Source organism: Macaca nemestrina, chromosome X (assembly GCF_043159975.1).
Source record: "Macaca nemestrina isolate mMacNem1 chromosome X, mMacNem.hap1, whole genome shotgun sequence".
Taxonomy (NCBI): Eukaryota; Metazoa; Chordata; class Mammalia; order Primates; family Cercopithecidae; genus Macaca; species Macaca nemestrina.
Window position 1 is genome coordinate 136,081,601 of NC_092145.1, and position 17,490 is coordinate 136,099,090.

General features: G+C 40.2%; 1 protein-coding gene across 1 annotated transcript in view; it reads right to left on the bottom strand.

Moving 5' to 3' along the window:
* Positions 1–1,847: 1,847 nt before the first annotated feature.
* LOC105478241 (pyruvate dehydrogenase kinase 3) overlaps positions 1,848–17,490 on the bottom strand; it is an 85,282-nt gene continuing 69,639 nt past the window's right edge. Inside the window, exon 12 of the mRNA XM_011735376.2 lies at positions 1,848–13,465. Within this exon, the coding sequence (XP_011733678.1) occupies positions 13,435–13,465 (31 nt within the window). The 3' untranslated portion in view covers positions 1,848–13,434. The remainder of the gene's footprint in view (positions 13,466–17,490) is intronic.

The following is a 17,490-nucleotide window of genomic DNA, read 5'->3' on the forward strand; positions in this document are numbered from 1 at the left end:
GATCAAAGTATAAGTATGTTATTATGAAGCGAATATCTGAAAATATCAGCAGGTAATCACTTGTAAGCATGCATTATCAAGTCATTTGGAAAGGATTTTGAAATGAAGGACAAAGAAGTAAAACTATACACTAAAGTGTGATGCTCTGCGGCAGCTACATGGAACTGTGCAAACTTGAGTTAAAGAGTCTCTTTGTGAGCCTAAACTGCACATACTTTATGGATTTCAAACGAGGGCAGGAGTGGCTGCTACGAAAATAAGATTCCCAAGTCATCGATGCAGCAGCTGACCTTTGGTAAAATACAGATGGATAATACTAAAATTCTGAGTAAAACCACTGTCAATTTCAAGAGTCACTGCTTTTGTATTCCATATACATAGATACATAAAAACAACATGAAAGTAGATTAGTAATTGCTTCTCATTTTAGGTTTTTAAAGAATGCCACAAAACATCAAACCTGGAGTCTGGAATCCACGTAGTCCAATTCCCTAATTTTATTCATTCATGCATTCATTCATTTTTGAGACAGGGTCTCTGTCGCCCAGGCTGGAGTGCAGTGATGCGATCATGGCTCACTGTAGCCTCGACCTTCCAGGCTCAAGCGATCCTCCTGTTTCAACTTCCTGAGTAGCTGGGCCTACAGGTGTGCACCACCACACCTGGCTAAATTTGTATTTTTTTCTAGAAAGGGGTTTCACTATGTTGCCCAGGCTGGTCTCAAACTCCTGGGCTCAAGTGATCTTCTCGCCTTGACCTCCCAAAATGTTGGGAAACAGGCATGTGCTGCTCTACCCAGAAACTCCCTAATTTTGTAGATGAGGAAACTAAGGTGCAGTTAACAGAGATAATTGGTAGCTGAACAAAGACAAACATGATTTCCTGATATGAACACTCCCCAAGGACCACTCAAACCCAAGGCATTTGCCTCAAATTTTTGAGAACTTTTGTTTTTTAGCGTTAAACATGGAAGATAGCAGTTACATGGCTCTCCGATTAAAAAATGAAAAGGAACCTCTTCACCATGAAATGTTTAGTAAAAGAATTACACACCGCTAAAGAGCATGAGGACTACATCTGTTAATTATTGGGGAAGCACTTAACTGCAGCCAAATGTCTTTGGAGGCACCGGGTTCTGGTGTTGGTGCTGCCCAATTCATTATAAAAGACTATGGAACCAATAGCACTTTCATTGAAAAACTCAAGTTGTCTTCTGAAGATGCAGTGTGGCAGCAGTTTGCAAAGTTAGGTTTTAAAACAATTCCCCCGGAGCATTTGTCAATACAGATTCCTGGGCCTACCCCCTACCCCCTAGAGAATCAATCAGTAGAAGAGCTGAGGTAGGGCCCAGGAATCTGCGTAAGCCAGCATTTCAGGTCGTTCTGGTGTGGGTGGGCCATGGCCAGGCCATCTCAGTTTGCCCAGGACAGTGCCAGGATACACCTGCTTACACGGTTTACAGAAATAATTGTTAATAGTGCTCTTTTTCATTCTCAAAAGTGTCCTGACTTAGACAGTACAGTGTATGGCCCTCTTTCTTCTATCCATGGACCATATTTTGAAAAGTACCAATTCTAACAGTTTACTATTAACAGCTACTATATTTCACCCATAGGATGCTCCCCCAAAAAGGTGAGTTCCATGTTCCCTGCTAGAGACTCCAAATAACCTATATTCCTTCGCTCAATCATAAGACTTTAAGTAAGCATCTTTGTCTATTCCCAGCAATTTGCAAAGGTGCTTGGTGCCATTAATGTACTGAATTTCAGAAACCAAGAGAGAGAATTTTATAGGTGGGAGTGATGAAAAATAGACCAGGGTTCACAAAACACCACAGTGACACACAGTGAATCACAACTACCATTTTATTGTTCTGATTATTGGGGTACAGAATTGTGCATACGCTCCAGGACTAGTTTGGCTATGACAGACACCACAGACTGCTCTGCAACTTTCGGGGAACGTTATCTGAGTCACACACTTCTCTGGTCATGTTTTTCCAACCATCAAAATGAAACAGTTTTCTCTGTGGAATGTGGAGTGACCAATTATCTCAAACCAAAGTCATCTTTCATTCATGATGGCATGTACCAATCAGGCCACAGAACAGCATAGAACTCAGGGGACCAAGCTTCTTCCTATAAACAAAGCTGCTTGGGAACACTGGACTCGTGTGTACATTTATCACTGTAAGTAGACTGACAGAGGCACAAAGCGAGCCAGGTCAGATTTTGACTTATGAGTACAAATATTGTAATGAACTTTTATTTCACATATAATACTTTTACCCTATTAGCAGCTGTTCCCAGTTTAGACACCGCTTTTATGAGTCAAGGAGTTATGATGAAAAATCAGCAAAGTAAGGAACTTTACATTTCACTGCAGCATCAGGTATGTTCACAATGGCATATTTTATTCCACAGTGCTGTTTCTTATTTGGTTCAAGCATGTCTTAGGTAGTCACAAGTTGTTCTAGATCTGGGAAATATTTAAATTTCAAGCACTTGCGTACTTTTGAGAGGATGTGAACTTAGAGCAGCAGATGGTGTGTATACTAAACCATAAGCAGCAATTATGACCGCAAATGATTTAACTCCAAGGAACCGCAGAGATTAGGGTCAGCCAGAATGCCAGAGTGGTATGTTCTGCTCTTCTTAAAAATGGGTCCTGTTTTCCAGGACTGACTCAAGCACAACTCCAGTTTCTAATCAGAGTGTAGCACTCAGTTCTACATGAGAACTGAGCATCACAATGAGAAGAGAACATCACAATTGTAACAATGAACATAAAGGAAATGAAGGAGGCAATAGAATTCAATTCCTCCAACAGTGAATAAAGCCAATTTGAATTTTTTAAAACACTCCATACTTTATATTTCCTAAGTAAACTTCGCCTTGACTGTCCATTCAAGAGTCAAGATACACTTGGTACTTTTTAAATAGATGCACAATTCATTGGTCAAAATCACACATCAGCTCAACTCATTGGTCAAAATCACACAGCTTGCTTGAAAAGCAAGATACCAAAGGACTTAAAGTGATGCTTTCCCCAGGAGTTACCCAAGGCACCTAGGAGAAAAGGAGCAGATCTAGGATCTCATCAAGCCCCTTATATTTTTTTAATGCTGGTTACAAGGCTGAGAAGATTCTGCCTGGTCCCTCTTCAGCAGCAGGCAGTCTCAAGTTTTGTCAAATCCCTAAAGTGACAGACTTTAGCTGTAAATATTCTAAAACATGCTCACTAAACATTTGGGATATTAACTTCAACTTTTTTTCAATGAAGGCATAAGTCGGTTCTTCCTGTAAGTATATAGTGCTTTTAAAAATATGGACTGAGGTTTCCCATGGTTGTAACAGTTCAGAGGACAAAAAGCAAATGGAATATAAGAAAGCGGTGCCACGATAGAAACAACAGTAACATTTTCTACTCATCCTGTTTTCACAAACTCCTTTTGTGACATGACATTTAGCACGGCTCAACGGCGGACACCACTGACTGCAATCGGATTTCACTTTTGTAACTGCCTTTTTCATGTCTAGCATATGTGAAAAGCCAAAACAACTAGAATTGGATGTGAAGATTCTTTTCTTTCTCTCAAAAGGAATCTCAAGGTAAGAATATTTTAAAACATTAAGTGGTTCTGTTATTAATATGCATTCCATTCTAAGCTTGCCATTTTCAACCAATTTGGAAAGCAAAGATGAACTAAAGAGTAGTTAAAACCAGTGCTATGTGCCAGAGTTAGACATTTCTTGAGTTTGCTAACTGGAGGGCAAATATTACTCAGTACATACGTGATTGTTGATACTTGCGCTATTTTGACCCATTTGCAAAAGTTATCCAGAGAATTCAAATTAAGAAGCCACTTTTAGGTTCACTGATGTTAGAATTATCTAATGGAATGTTCTTTTAAGTGAAAGCTTATTATCCCCAAAGGAGTCAGTTCCAATGGGAAATAGAATCCTCACTGAAAAGCCAAAAAGCAAAATTATCAAACAAAATCAAATTGCAGGGTTTTTCTGTGAAAATCCCAGAGAAGTGTGATAAAAGGGATCTGTGCTTATCTCCCAGACAAAGGAAATTTGGATGTCATTTATCATGAAAAGAGCAAGGTTCAGGCTTCTTGGATAATCTTATGTTCCTGAGATTACAATACTCTAGTTTTGAAGCTCTAGCTCTGAAATTTACGTATGAACTAACAAATCTGAACACACTGTAATAGAGTTCCAGATATTTCCATGGGATTCTTATCAAAGGCTATTCCCTGAGACAGGCGGGGGTAGTGAAAATGTAATTCTCTGAATACAAAAAAAATACATATAAAATCATTTTGATCTCTTTACTTTTCCCTTTAAAGAAATTACTAAAATAAAAAATATTTATCGCTATAGTCTAAACTCTTATGTTTTATCTTTGTAAATGTTTTTCTTTTAAATGAACACTTATTGCAAGGCCAGGCGTGGGCGGGATGCTTTCATATACATTCTCTTTCCTGATACTTCTCTTAAAATCATTATTTGTGTAGAAATAAAAATATGGTCTGACAATATACACAAAGTTAGTGAAATATTAAAATAATTAGCTAGAAAACAATTGTAATTCTTTGTTTTTGGAAATTATAACATGAAAAAAGTTAAGCAAACTTAATGGAATCGTAAAACGAGTAGAACTTTTCAAGAATGCAATTGCAATCCTGTACTAGAAAATATAATGTGAAAAACAAATCCAAAATACCTCTCTATGTAAATTAAAGCTCAAGCCATGGTATTCAAAATTAAAATGATTTACATAATCTAATATACTTTGTGGTTTTTTTAGTAATTAACCTTCCTGAGGTTTTGTTCTCCTTAGTGTTTGCTTAACTAAAGTGCTTAATAAAATTTCTACAGAATATATTACCCTCTCCATAGATGAATATTATTTTGAACTACAATCTGACAAAAATCTAACTACATTTAATTATGCTTGATTAATCCAAATGTCACTGAGAGATTTATAGAACAGAGAAATACTTTTCAGTTTAAGTTCCTACTCTTCACTGTAGCTTCCTGGATCCGGTATTACCACAAATTTACTATCTCATGTTTCTAATATTGTTTTTAACATCCCACAAAAAATATTCCCAATAGTCCAGACTGGACCATGGGACTCCAGAGATCTCTGCTGCTTCTCATTTTCAAGAGACAGGCAAACCTCTATCAAAGAGGAAGTCGCCACTTCCAATAGGAGGCACGCTGCCCCTGCAGCGCCGCCAACACTTAAGGGGAAAGGATGGAGAGAAGTGAAGTCAATTCTCCACCTTTTGGTGTTTTATGCCAAAAAATGCACATACAGGATGCATTATGAACTTATTAAAACACCGTAAGGATATTAAGACAAGGTAAGGGGCTGCTTTTCTTTTAATGCAGGCTCGTAACTGTATCAGACATTTGCTTAGACGCTTTGAGTAACGATGCCCTCAGGTGCTTTAGTTTATACGCAAATAAGTTTAAAGGGTGACAAATTGGCTCTACCTATAGGGATAAAAACACAGCCCATCTTCTTCTCCAGTCGTTAAATCTCCTACTGCTGGGTCACTCAGCTCTACCCCCAGGGACGACCAGACAGACAACGCGTTCTAAGGCATGGAGGAACTGTCATGAGGGGCCACCTGTGTCACACACGAAGTAACAGTGTCCTGGCCGCCCTAACCCTATCATCCAGATCATGGGGAATTCATGTCCCTATCTTAGAAACAGAAAGGTAGAAACAGAGGTTTCTCGGGAATTCTGTGACCAAAATATTGTTGTCATTTTATTTTCCTTTTGGGGGATGAACACAGCTGATACCTGTGGACTTGAGAGGGAGGCTTTCCCGAATCATCCTTTCCTCCACCTCTAAAACAAGTTTACAAGTGTTAAATAGGGTCTCTTCTGACAAGCAGCTGTTTTAGCTACAGCATCATCATCCAGATGCTTTCAACTTCTATTCAAATAACGAGTTCTAAAGTCCTAAAAAGACACATCTGGAAACTGCCATCATTACGGGGTTTTGTTACAAGGAAACAGCAGCCCACACTATTCAATGAAGTCTGATTGTAAAAGCTGCCTCCTCTCACCTGACCACAGTTCCCCGTTGGTCAGCAAGACAATGAACTGAAATGGGCTCCCATCTGCTCTGTCTACCCAAAGCTACAGTGTGGGGACTTTGACAGGGTCCCCTGCAGAGCTGAGTGCAGAGCCAGGCACAGAAAACAGACCCTCCAAATTCAGATCAATCGATGTGAAGGTGAGAAAAACTCAGGAATCACTAACACTTCATCTTCTAAGGAACGCACCTGTCCATGGTGAAAACAACATTGAGAAGATCCGGTGCCACCTCCTGCATCTCCCTTTCTGGCTGGATTTTTCTCCATAGCACTCATCTCTCAATTGTACTATTCAACGTCCTTATTGTGTTTCTAGTCTGTCTCCCCTAATAGAAAGTGGGTTCATGAGGCAGGGATTTCTGCCTGCTTTGACCCCTGCCACGTGCCCAGCATTCAGCACAGTTTCTGGCACACTGAAGACACTGGACAGTATTGCAATGGAGGACTAAAGGTAGCTTTCCTTCATGACTCCTCTCTCTGCCACCCTCCCTTCGTTAGCCTCTTTTACATGCGGGTACTGGTCTTCAAGTCTCCATTTCACACCAGGACAGACACTAGGGAAAGGTGCTGCCCAGGGTGGAGCTTGGTGCATACAGCAAGGTTGTCACTAGTGCTCCTTGACCGTTATGCCAGAGCTCTGAAGGTGATGCAAGTTTGCTGCTGGATGTCTGGTGCAATGTGCTGACCACCGACGCAAGGAGGCTTCAATTCTACAAACACGCCAAATAAAACCCCAGCCCCAGGATCTACCTACAAATGCACTTTCAAAACATTAACTCGGTGTGCTTTGGTGGTGGGCTCCAGGTCTCCAAGCCATGGGAATATATATTCATGAAAAACCAAAAGGAATCCTGATGAAGACTTAACACCTTTCTCTTTCTTGATGAACCAAATTTTAAAATGGGTTGATTGAAAAGACAGGTAAGAAAACCTGTGGCACAGTTAAGGGCTCAGAGGTGTTAACCCCCCTCAGTGGCACAGCTCCACCAACAACCTGTTCGTAAAGAAGAGGTTAGGCGTCTCTTGGTAACTCTGGTGATGTGCTAGTTTGGAGTATTTTGACATATTTAATCAGCTAACTAATAATTGTCAATGGCTGATAACTTAAGTTCATTAAAATGTCAAATGTCCTCTATTTTCAAACCAGAACGTACTGATATCTCTAATCAATGAGACAGGAACCTGACTTAAAAGTTATCTTTCCACACAGAACAGTAAACGAAAATCTCGTATTAAGTTGTTAATCGTCCTTTCTTGCTGGCAATATTGCTTCCTTCTGTTTGCTCAAATGTAGATTATGAAGGACATTAGCTTCAAAGTCAATGTTTAAGCATCTGGACTACTGAAAAGATGGCAGAATAAACGCATGTTTATATAAGTGCTCTTGCCCTCTGACCCACACATCCAAAAGTTGAACAACAAGCTATCTATAATGAAACTAGTAAAAGTCACAACTCCATACCACGGACTCCAGGGCAATGTCTGACAGATACAACCAAGTTGGGGATGAATCGAAGAAGGGGTCTTGCACTTGCCAGGCATTTCTCCCAGTCCCCAGTGGCCACAATTGCTGGGCAGTTAATGAGAGGATTCCCAAGACTCTACTGATCATTTGTTAACTTGGCAAAACAGGACTGGCAACAGTCGGGAGCAGCTGAGAACACTCTGTGCGTGCATGTTTCCAGAAAAATGAGGAGGGGAGGTTGAGATCTCAGATGAACCATGTGTGTTCATCCCCTCTGGTATCCAAAAGAGGAAGAGCGGCGAGAAGCAGGACCAGAGGAGAGAAACCAACTCTGGAACTGATCTCACAAATATGTGCTACATGCAATCCAGGAGAGCAGAAGTACAAACCCATCAAGTTCCTGCTAGGATGACCACTAGTGGGAAAGGGGAAATGCAAAGAGGATCTGTCTCCCAATGGGACCTGGCCACCCCCAGGGCAGAGGATTCAACAGTGTCTATGGAAGGCACTCACAGACAACACGTTCCAAGGAGGCTTCGTGTCACTCCTTATTCCCCCAAATCCAAACAGAATGAAAACCAAAAACACCCTCCACCACTACAAGCCATCAAGAGCTAGCCTTAGGGTTCAGGTGCTAAGGTTATCCTTCAAACACGTCTGGCTCAAAGGAGGAGTCAAGGAGGATTTACCCACATTCTTCTCGGACAGGTAAAACTGGTACCATGCAAAGACAAGAAGCAGAAGGGGTCATCATGATACTTGTGCAACAAGATAAAAGCAAACAATACAAGAAAAGGAATGAAAGATGCAAAGGATAGATAAATACACTCTAGAAAAAGAATGAGCTCATAAACCATGAAAACTGTAGACAGAATTGTTCAGCCCTGGAAGAAATAAGAAATCAAAGAGGACAACATAATGAGCTAAGGAAAGAAGGAGATAAAAAATGAAACTAGGCTGGGCAAGGTGGCTCACACCTATAATCCAAGAACTTTGGGAGGCTGAGACCAGCGGATCACTTGAGGTCCGGAGTTTGAGACCAGCCTGGGCAACATGGTGAAACCCTGTCTCTACTAAAATACAAAAATTAACCAGGCATGGTGGCATAAGCCTGTAGTCCCAGTTACTTAGGAGGCTGAGGCAGGAGAAACGCTTGAACTCGGGAGGCGGAGGTTGCAGTGAGCAGAGATCACACCACTGCATTCCAGCCTGGGCACAGAGTGAGATGCTGTCTCGAATAAAATAAAATAAAATAAAACAAAACTGTAACAGAAGCGGAAGCCACATTACAAGGAACAGTACAGTCAACAGTACAGATCAACATTACAATCAACAGTACAGAAAACTGAGTCAGTCAGTGAAATGGAGGATAAGACTTGAAAAAAAATCATACAGCATGAAGAAAGATGAGATGAGTGGCATCTAAGGAAAGATAACTGTGAAGGACAGATAACAGAGAGCCAATATAAAAATGAAGTTTTCAAGAAGAGAACAGACTAAACTGATACAAAAAGCAGTGAGGCCTGAAATGACCATATCTAATGCTCACTGCATTCCAGAAAAAGGCAACAGACAACAGTCAATCCTGAGATATACTCCAATGAAGTTACTAAATTTCAAGGATAAACAAAGAATTCAAGTATCCAGGGCAAACAATCAGGTCATCTACAAAAGGGGAAGAAAAACCCATCAGGACTCAGACCTCTCAGCACCACCAGATATGGACAACAATAAAGTAGCAATAACACCATGTCTCCAGAGAATTCAAGGAAAAAGGATGTGATCCAGAATCTGATAGCTGGCCAAGTTATTGTTCGTAAGTAACAGCAACAGGAATACATTTGTAAATATGCAAGAAAACCCAACCGAAGCTGTAATCCAGTCTGCAAAAAAGATAAAAACATCAGCTCTCAAATGTGGAGTCTTTGTATGAAAGGGCTGGCAGTGAGCACTGAATTCATTCAGACACAGAATTAAGTCTAAATAACTCTAGTAATTACCTACAGCAATCCACTTTAAGTTGCCTATCTTTTTTGGTAAAAGCTGCCAAATCCATCTGATTATCTCCTCTAACTATGCCAAAATGGAAACACACAAAAGAAACCCTCTCCTGAACGGAATTAACTTGCTCTACAGATAATTTGGGGTTTAGAGCTTACCCTTTGAGGAATAGTATACTGAAGAAATTCCTCAAAGGAGGTAATACAAATCACCTGGTGTATTGTTTCGAGCACCCAACTGCTCGCTTTGGCCCTTCCATTGACTTACCATGCCACCTTGGCAAACTTAACTGCTTTGGGATTCATACGAAAAACCGAGATATAGCTGCGTGGTTCACCTCATGGCATCGTAAGGATCAAATGGCATGCTGTATGCAAAAGGTCTTTGGAATCCATTCGCAAGGCTGTAAAACTATGTCACACTGTTTGGATGGAAAGAATTCTGTACTCAGGAGCCAAAATCAGATACTGAGAGACTAAAAAAGGACGAGATGGCTCCTGTGGATCTATCCCTCCACTTCCTTTCATTTCCCCACATTTTAAAGTCATCTCTTAGCACTATAAAAAGGAAATTCAGCACTTTCACAGCTCCTGACCTGAACTTCCATACTTTCTTTTTTTTTTTTTTTTTTTGAGACGGAGTCTTGCTCTGTCACCCAGGCTGGTGTGCAGTGGCGGGATCTCGGCTCACTGCAAGCTCCGCCTCCCGGGTTTACGCCATTCTCCTGCCTCAGCCTCCCGAGTAGCTGGGACTACAGGCGCCCACCACCTCGCCCGGCTAGTTTTTTGTATTTTTTTAGTAGAGACGGGGTTTCACCGTGTTAGCCAGGATGGTCTTGATCTCCTGACCTTGTGATCTGCCCGTCTCGGCCTCCCAAAGTGCTGGGATTACAGGCGTGAGCCACCGCGCCCGGCCAACCTCCATATTTTTAATTTAGAGACAAGGATGGTTTAAGAACTTAGAAAGATGTTGCCCTACCACCCAAGGAAGATGTCTGACAGTTTTCTATCTTTGATTCACCTACTATTTATGAATATTATTCACTATTTTAATATTATTTATTAATATTGTTTATTAAGCACCTACTATGTGTCAGGCACTATTTTAAAGAGACACAGTCCCCACTTAAAATCAAATAAATGAGAGAGCAATACAGAGGAATGGGAAAGAATTTAGCTGAAAAAGGGTCCATGTCTATTTGTGTTACAACCTATGTGGGGAAATCTGACCATTTGCTTATAGGCAAACCCAGTAAACAGCCAGATTCTCTGCCTAAATTAAGAGAATCATGGACAGTTGACAAAAAGGATAAATGAATACTTGGGTAAAGAGGCTAGTAAGCTAGAAGAACACAGATGTTCCTGAAACTCTTCTTGCAGTTGCTTTAGGATTAAAGATAAATTCTTAATGAAGAAAACAAAGACAGGAGAAGCAAGGTTGTACTAGGGTCAGATGGATGTGAGGAAGCCAAAAAGTGTGCTAGTAAAGAACTACCGATTAAGTCATGAAGACACTGAAATCAATCTTTACTTTTGAAAAACACTTGTAAAGGGAAGAACGTGATGAGATTTTTCTACACCATATTTTCCATATGCGGCCCCTTACATGGTACTGCTTATGAGGATGTGGTAATCGATGGGGCTTCCTCAAACAAGAGAAACGCTGTCAGAGCCAGGCAGTAGGCAGCACACCCTAAACTGCTGCTTCCTCTCTCCTACAGTGTATCACACTTGAAAGCATAAAGGAGTATCATTGGAAATTGAGGCCAAGGAAGATATTACCTCATGTTTATAAGGAAGCTAGGGTCGGCTGGGCGCGGTGGCTCGCACCTGTAATCCTAGCACTATGGGAGGCTGAGGGGGGGGGGGCGGGTCACTTGAGGTCAGGAGTTCGAGACCAGCCTGGTCAACATGGTGAAACCCCGTCTCTACAAAAAAACACAAAAACTAGCTGGGCGTGGTGGTGCACACCTATAATCCCAGCTATTTGGGAGGCTGAGGCACAAGAATTGCTTGAACCTGGGAGGCAGAGGTTGTAGTATGCCGAGATGGTGCCACTGCACTCCAGCCTAGGGGACAGAGTGAAACTGTGTCTCAAAAAAAAAGGAAGCTAGGGTCTTTGCATGTAAACGACCATTTTTTGGTTGTTTTTTTTTTTTTTTACATCTTTTACGCCACACAAAAATAATCATATGGAACAGTCCCATTCCCAAGACACTGACTCGGTCCTCAGACCTATGGGCTTCCTACGGCCCACCTCTCACCAGTCTCTCGGAAGTACATCAGTATTTCTTTTACCTGATTGATTATATATGAGTTCTCTGATGAGATCCTTCTAAGGATGGAAGAGATGAGCTCTTTCTAAAGATGAATGGAACTACCCTGAGCTCAGGTAATATAACGAAATAAAAGAAAAGCAGATCCAGTGGAATGAAGAGAAATAGGAATGCAATCCAGCCACATGCAGCTGGGCAAAGCACACCTCATTTCAGGGAGAAATCCCCCACGGTGGTGGGAGTGGGGCTAATTGCATTGGTACTATCATATGACTAAAGCAGGATGAATGGTTTACAAGTCAGAACTTCTACATCAGTGGACTCAACACTTACAAATTGGACTGAAACATTTATACGGACATTAAAACAGGGCGGAAGTCAAAACAGATGATATATATGGAAAATTATCATGAAGAGAAGCACATCCTGTGGAGCTGTATATAGGATGCTGGTATCAATCCGGATTCTTCGATCACTTCTATTCCTAAGGGTAAATATAACATCATTCCTCTTTCCTTATCCCAAATCGTCTGCTAATTCCCACTTCCAACTTTTAGCAAAAAGGATTGTGAAAATCAGACTGAGCTGACAATTCTAAAACTAAGATGAATGAAAATGAAAATTATCAAGACCTGGAGCATTTTTCAAAAATAAACTAGAGAGGCCTTTTCCCTCCGATAGTCTATTTTACAGCTAGTAAAGTGCATCACACAGAAACTTCCAATTCCTTAGAAGACTACAAAGGAATAAAATATGACACAGGTACTGTATTAGAAGGATAGAAGTTTGACAGAAGCATAAAAACTCCACTTCACACTCTGTGCAAATGTGGTATTGACCAGGAGGCAGTTTTTCACTTAAGATCTTTGAAACCAAGCAGTTGGGTGAAAAATTCGAAGATAACATTTGGAATGCTTTAATCAACAGAAATATACAAATGAATGTTAAAATAAAACGAAGGCATCAGTGAAGAAGATCTAACATGAAAGTCGCCACAACCTCACAATGAGAATCCGATCAGATGGAAGAAGGCAAAAGCCTAAATCATAGAGTGGCGGAGGGAGGCATGGGAGAGACGGAGGGCTCTGGGACTAAATCACCAGGGCGTGGCCAGCTGATGTCTTCCGCTTCCAGGGTCCCAGGGCCCTAGCTGGAGGTTTGGGACAAATATGATATTTGGTCACAAGGAGCAACAGTACGATCTGCTGTATCTGGAATGGGAAAGGCGCACAGAATCCTGGAAGGACTGAAGACATCAGATGCTATGAAAACAAGATGGAGTGTACGAGGGCACAAGAGCTGTAAGGAGGCTCGGTGCTCTTCGGTGACAGGCATCAATCACACCACAATAAGATGTCATAAAAAAGTTACTACTTTAGTGGAAGATCTGGAGTAGCTACAGGAAAAGCTCCTTGGGAAAGTCCAGGTGGTACAGAGAAAATACACATTCAAGCACTAGGAATAACTATGATGCCACGCTCAGAGCAGGTGGGAGAAAGCAGTTCTCTCTGGTTGACTTGCAGAAGGCAATCTTTCTTCACAGAGAGGACCAGAGCATTCAGTCCTCTAGAAAGTTCTATTAGTCTTGATCTTGTCCCTACAAAGAAAACAATGAGAATATCCATAGTGAGTTTGTGAGTACAACCTCCTCTGTTTTGACCAGGACTTAGAGCATTTCATTATAGTGATAATTCAAAAACCCTTGCCGTATCTCAGAATTATTTTCTACAATTACTACAGAAACAGAATGACCATTTAATTACTTACATATACTTTAAAACGGTTCTTTACTGTCAGTGAAAACTCTGGTTAGATATAGAGTGACTGCTAAAAAGTATGAGGTTTCTTTTGGGGGTGATGAAAATATGCTAAAGTTAGATAGTGGGAAGGGCTGCACAACTCTGTGAATATACTAAAAAATATGGAATTGTATACTTTTATTTATTTATTTATTATTGAGACGGAGTCTCGCTCTGCCGCCCAGGCTGGAGTGCAGTGACAAGATCTTGGCTCATGGCCACCTCTGCCTCCTGGGTTCAAGCAATTCTCGTGCCTCAGCCTCCCAAGCAGCTGGGATTACAGGCGCCCGCCACCACCACCCGGCTAATTTTTGTATTTTTAATAGAGATGGGGTTTTGCCATGTTGTCCAGGCTGGTCTTGAACTTCTGACCTCAAGTGATCCACCCGCCATGGCCTCCCAAAGTGCTAGGATTACAGGCGTGAGCCACTGTGCCTGGCCAGAATTATATATTTGTAAAGGGTGAAATTTATGTTGTGTGAATTAATCTCAATAAAACTCTTACTTAGAAACTGTTTTGAAAACACATTTTCTTAGAATCTCCCATGTATAAATACCTAGTGAATTTACCATACTTACTAAATTCTTTCCCCAAATCTCTGCTGATTATTTGTACAGTTTAACAATTTTAATTGTCAGGCTAAGCATTTTAAAATTTTAAGAATTGCTTTCTGCTTAAATTTGTTCATCTAATAACATATGAGAAGTTAAGACTAATACTTAATTAGCATACAACCTGAACTACTTAGTTTTAAAATTGCCTTTAAAATAATATTCAATTAAAGCCACCTTTTTACAACCAAACATTTTTCTAAAGATGGCTTCTGCACTACTCAAATTACTCCACATATCAGAGCAATAGTTTGAACCGTTTGAATCAACCGGTCACAGTGATGCTCAACATTCTATTTGACTTACATACAGACTGAAAATGGAATCAACAGAAATTGGTATGATCCAGGTATTTCAAGCTGATTTAGCTTAAACTTGGCTGGGAATAGTGAGAGTATGTATGTTTGTGTCCACAAACCAAACTTCTCTAAACTTCATCATTTGAGATGAGTGGCCAGTCCAGCAATATTGTATAGCAGTCCACCATGACACTTCCATAGAAAAAAATAAACATCCATATGGATATCATTTATAACACTTGTCAGAGAAGACCAATGCTACTAAATGGTACAATATTGCAAAGCTATATAAACTGTATTTGTATACAAATATCTTTCTGTTGCATTATGCTAAAGTTGTTTAAAAAAATCAAGGTTTTCAGAGTGATAAGAAATATATACAATTAAAATATATTGGGGGGAAACATTACAGTGTTAAAATAGAATAAAATATCAATATGAACTTATGATTTAAAATATATTTTAAAAATAGCTATATTTTATAGCTCTGTCCAGGAAAAGGGCCTAGAAAAGGTATAACAAGCATTCTCAATTCTAAGATTAGCATCTCTAATACTGATTAAAAAGAAATAGGGCTGGTCGCCGTGGCTTATGCCTGTAATCCCAACACTTTGGGAGGCTGAGGCAGGCAGATCACCTGAGGTCAGGAGTTCGAGACCAGCCTGGCCAACATGGTGAAACCCCATCTCTACTAAAAATACAACAACAACAAAAAAGTAGCCAGGCGTGGTGGCTCATGCCTGTAGTCCCAGCTACTTGGGAGGCTGAGACACAAGAATCGCTTGAACCCAGGAGGCGGAGGCTGCAGTGAGCTGAGATTGAGCCACTGCACTCCAACCTGGGTGACAGAGTGTGACTCCGTCTCAAAAAAAAAAAAAAAAAAAAAGAAACAAGACTCCTTGGGGGAGAATAGTTGATTCCAGGACACGGGCACAGAAGGTATAAGATGAACCTAGGATATCATCTTGGGCAAGAAACGCTTTCAAGGCAATAGAACACAAAGGATCCAGCTGGAAATAGCTCTCATTGGCCAAAGGTATGTCAATTCAAGCATCAAAAAGGAAAATGACTGTTACATACAATAACATGGATGAATCTCACATAAAGCCAGACACAAAAGGGTATAGCCTATGTGTTCCTTTTAAGTTCGAGAAGAGAACCTACGGTGACAGAGTTAGAAAAGTAATTATATGGTGGAGGAGGGAGGGAGAAGTGTTAGACTAGAAAGGAGTCTTTGAGGGTAGAGGAAATATAGATGTAAAAAAAAAAGCTGTAAACTTAAGATGTGTGCACTTTACTATTACTACATGTTATGCTTCAATAAAATAAGTGCCAATTAAAACTTATCAAAGTAACAAAATCTATAATACTACTAAAAAAGACAAAGCCATAAACTCATTTGTTACCATTTAAGGTGGCTTTTAACATATTTCTTACCTGGAAAATTGGTAACTTGAAGGGAATTTAATTGTCCCTTTAAATGTAAAAGGAAGGAGTTAAACACTTATCAGAGGAACTGTACTTCAAAATACCTAAATGGCCTTATTTGATGAGGAAGAGCTTTACTTTATAGGAGAATAATTGACAAAGGAATCATTTTTTTAAACATCCTTTTATAAACCCAAATAAAATTACTGTATTAATTTTAACACAGGCTGAAATGATCAATTGGGGTAAAAGCCATTAGGTGAACAGCTGATGGGTAAGTATACATTTGCATAGTGCCAAAATAACACCACACAGATTATTTTCTAGTGAAAAGGGGAAAAATAACTATAACTCAGAGGGATCAGACAGCCATCACCTAAACTATGCTCAATCATAACATCACTAATGGTGGGTCATGAGATGTCATGGGTCTCATAGTGTAATTCTGCAACAGTGCTTATGGATATTCTAGCAAAAAATGTTCCATTAGCTCTTTCTTTCTTTCCTTCCCTTTCTTTCTTTCTTTCTTTCTTTCTTTCTTTCTTTCTTTCTTTCTTTCTTTCTTTCTTTCTTTCTTTCTTTCTTTCTTTTTCTTTCTTATTCTTTTCTTTCTCTTTCTTTCTTTCTCTTTCTTTCTTTTTCTTTCTTTCTTTTTTTTTTTTTTTTTTTTTTTGACAGAGTCTCACTCTGTTGCCCAGGCTGGGGTGCAGTGGCACATTCTCAGCTCACTGCAACCTTTGCCTCCTGGCTTCAAGTGATTCTCATTCCTCAGCCACCTGAGTAGCTGGGATTACAGGCGTGCACCACCACGCCTGGCTAATTTTTGTATTTTTAGTAGAGACAGGGTTTTGCCATGTTGTCCAGGCTGGTCTCGAACTCCTGACCTCAAGTGATCTGCCCACCTCGGTCCCCCAAAGTGCTGGGATTACAGGCATGAGCCACCGCACCCAGCCGCCATTAGCTTGTAATGAACTCCCAATTTATAGAAAATACAGGGAATGGGGAATAAGCTAAATGACATTTCAAAGAAGAAATTAAACAAATCAAGGTAGGATACTTTTTCAGGACAACTGGCATGGTCTCTCAATAACGAAATGCAACCTAAGTATCCATCAACAGATGAATGGATAAAGAAAATGTGATGTGTATGTGTGTGTATATATATATATGTGTGTGTGTGTGTGTGTGTGTATACACATATATACACAGACACACATACAATGGAGTACTATTCAGCCATAAAAAAGAATGAAATCCAGTCATTCGCAACAACATGGATAGAACTAGAAGTCATTATGCTAAGTAAAATGAGCCAGGCGCAAAAACATAAACTTCACATGTTCTCACTTATTTGTGGAATCTAAAATCCAAAGTAATTGAAGTCATGGACACAGTGAGTAGAAGAATGGTTACCAGAGGCTGGGAAGGGTAGTGGGAGGGTTGAGGAGAAGTGGGGATGGTCAATGGGTACAAAAAAATAGAAA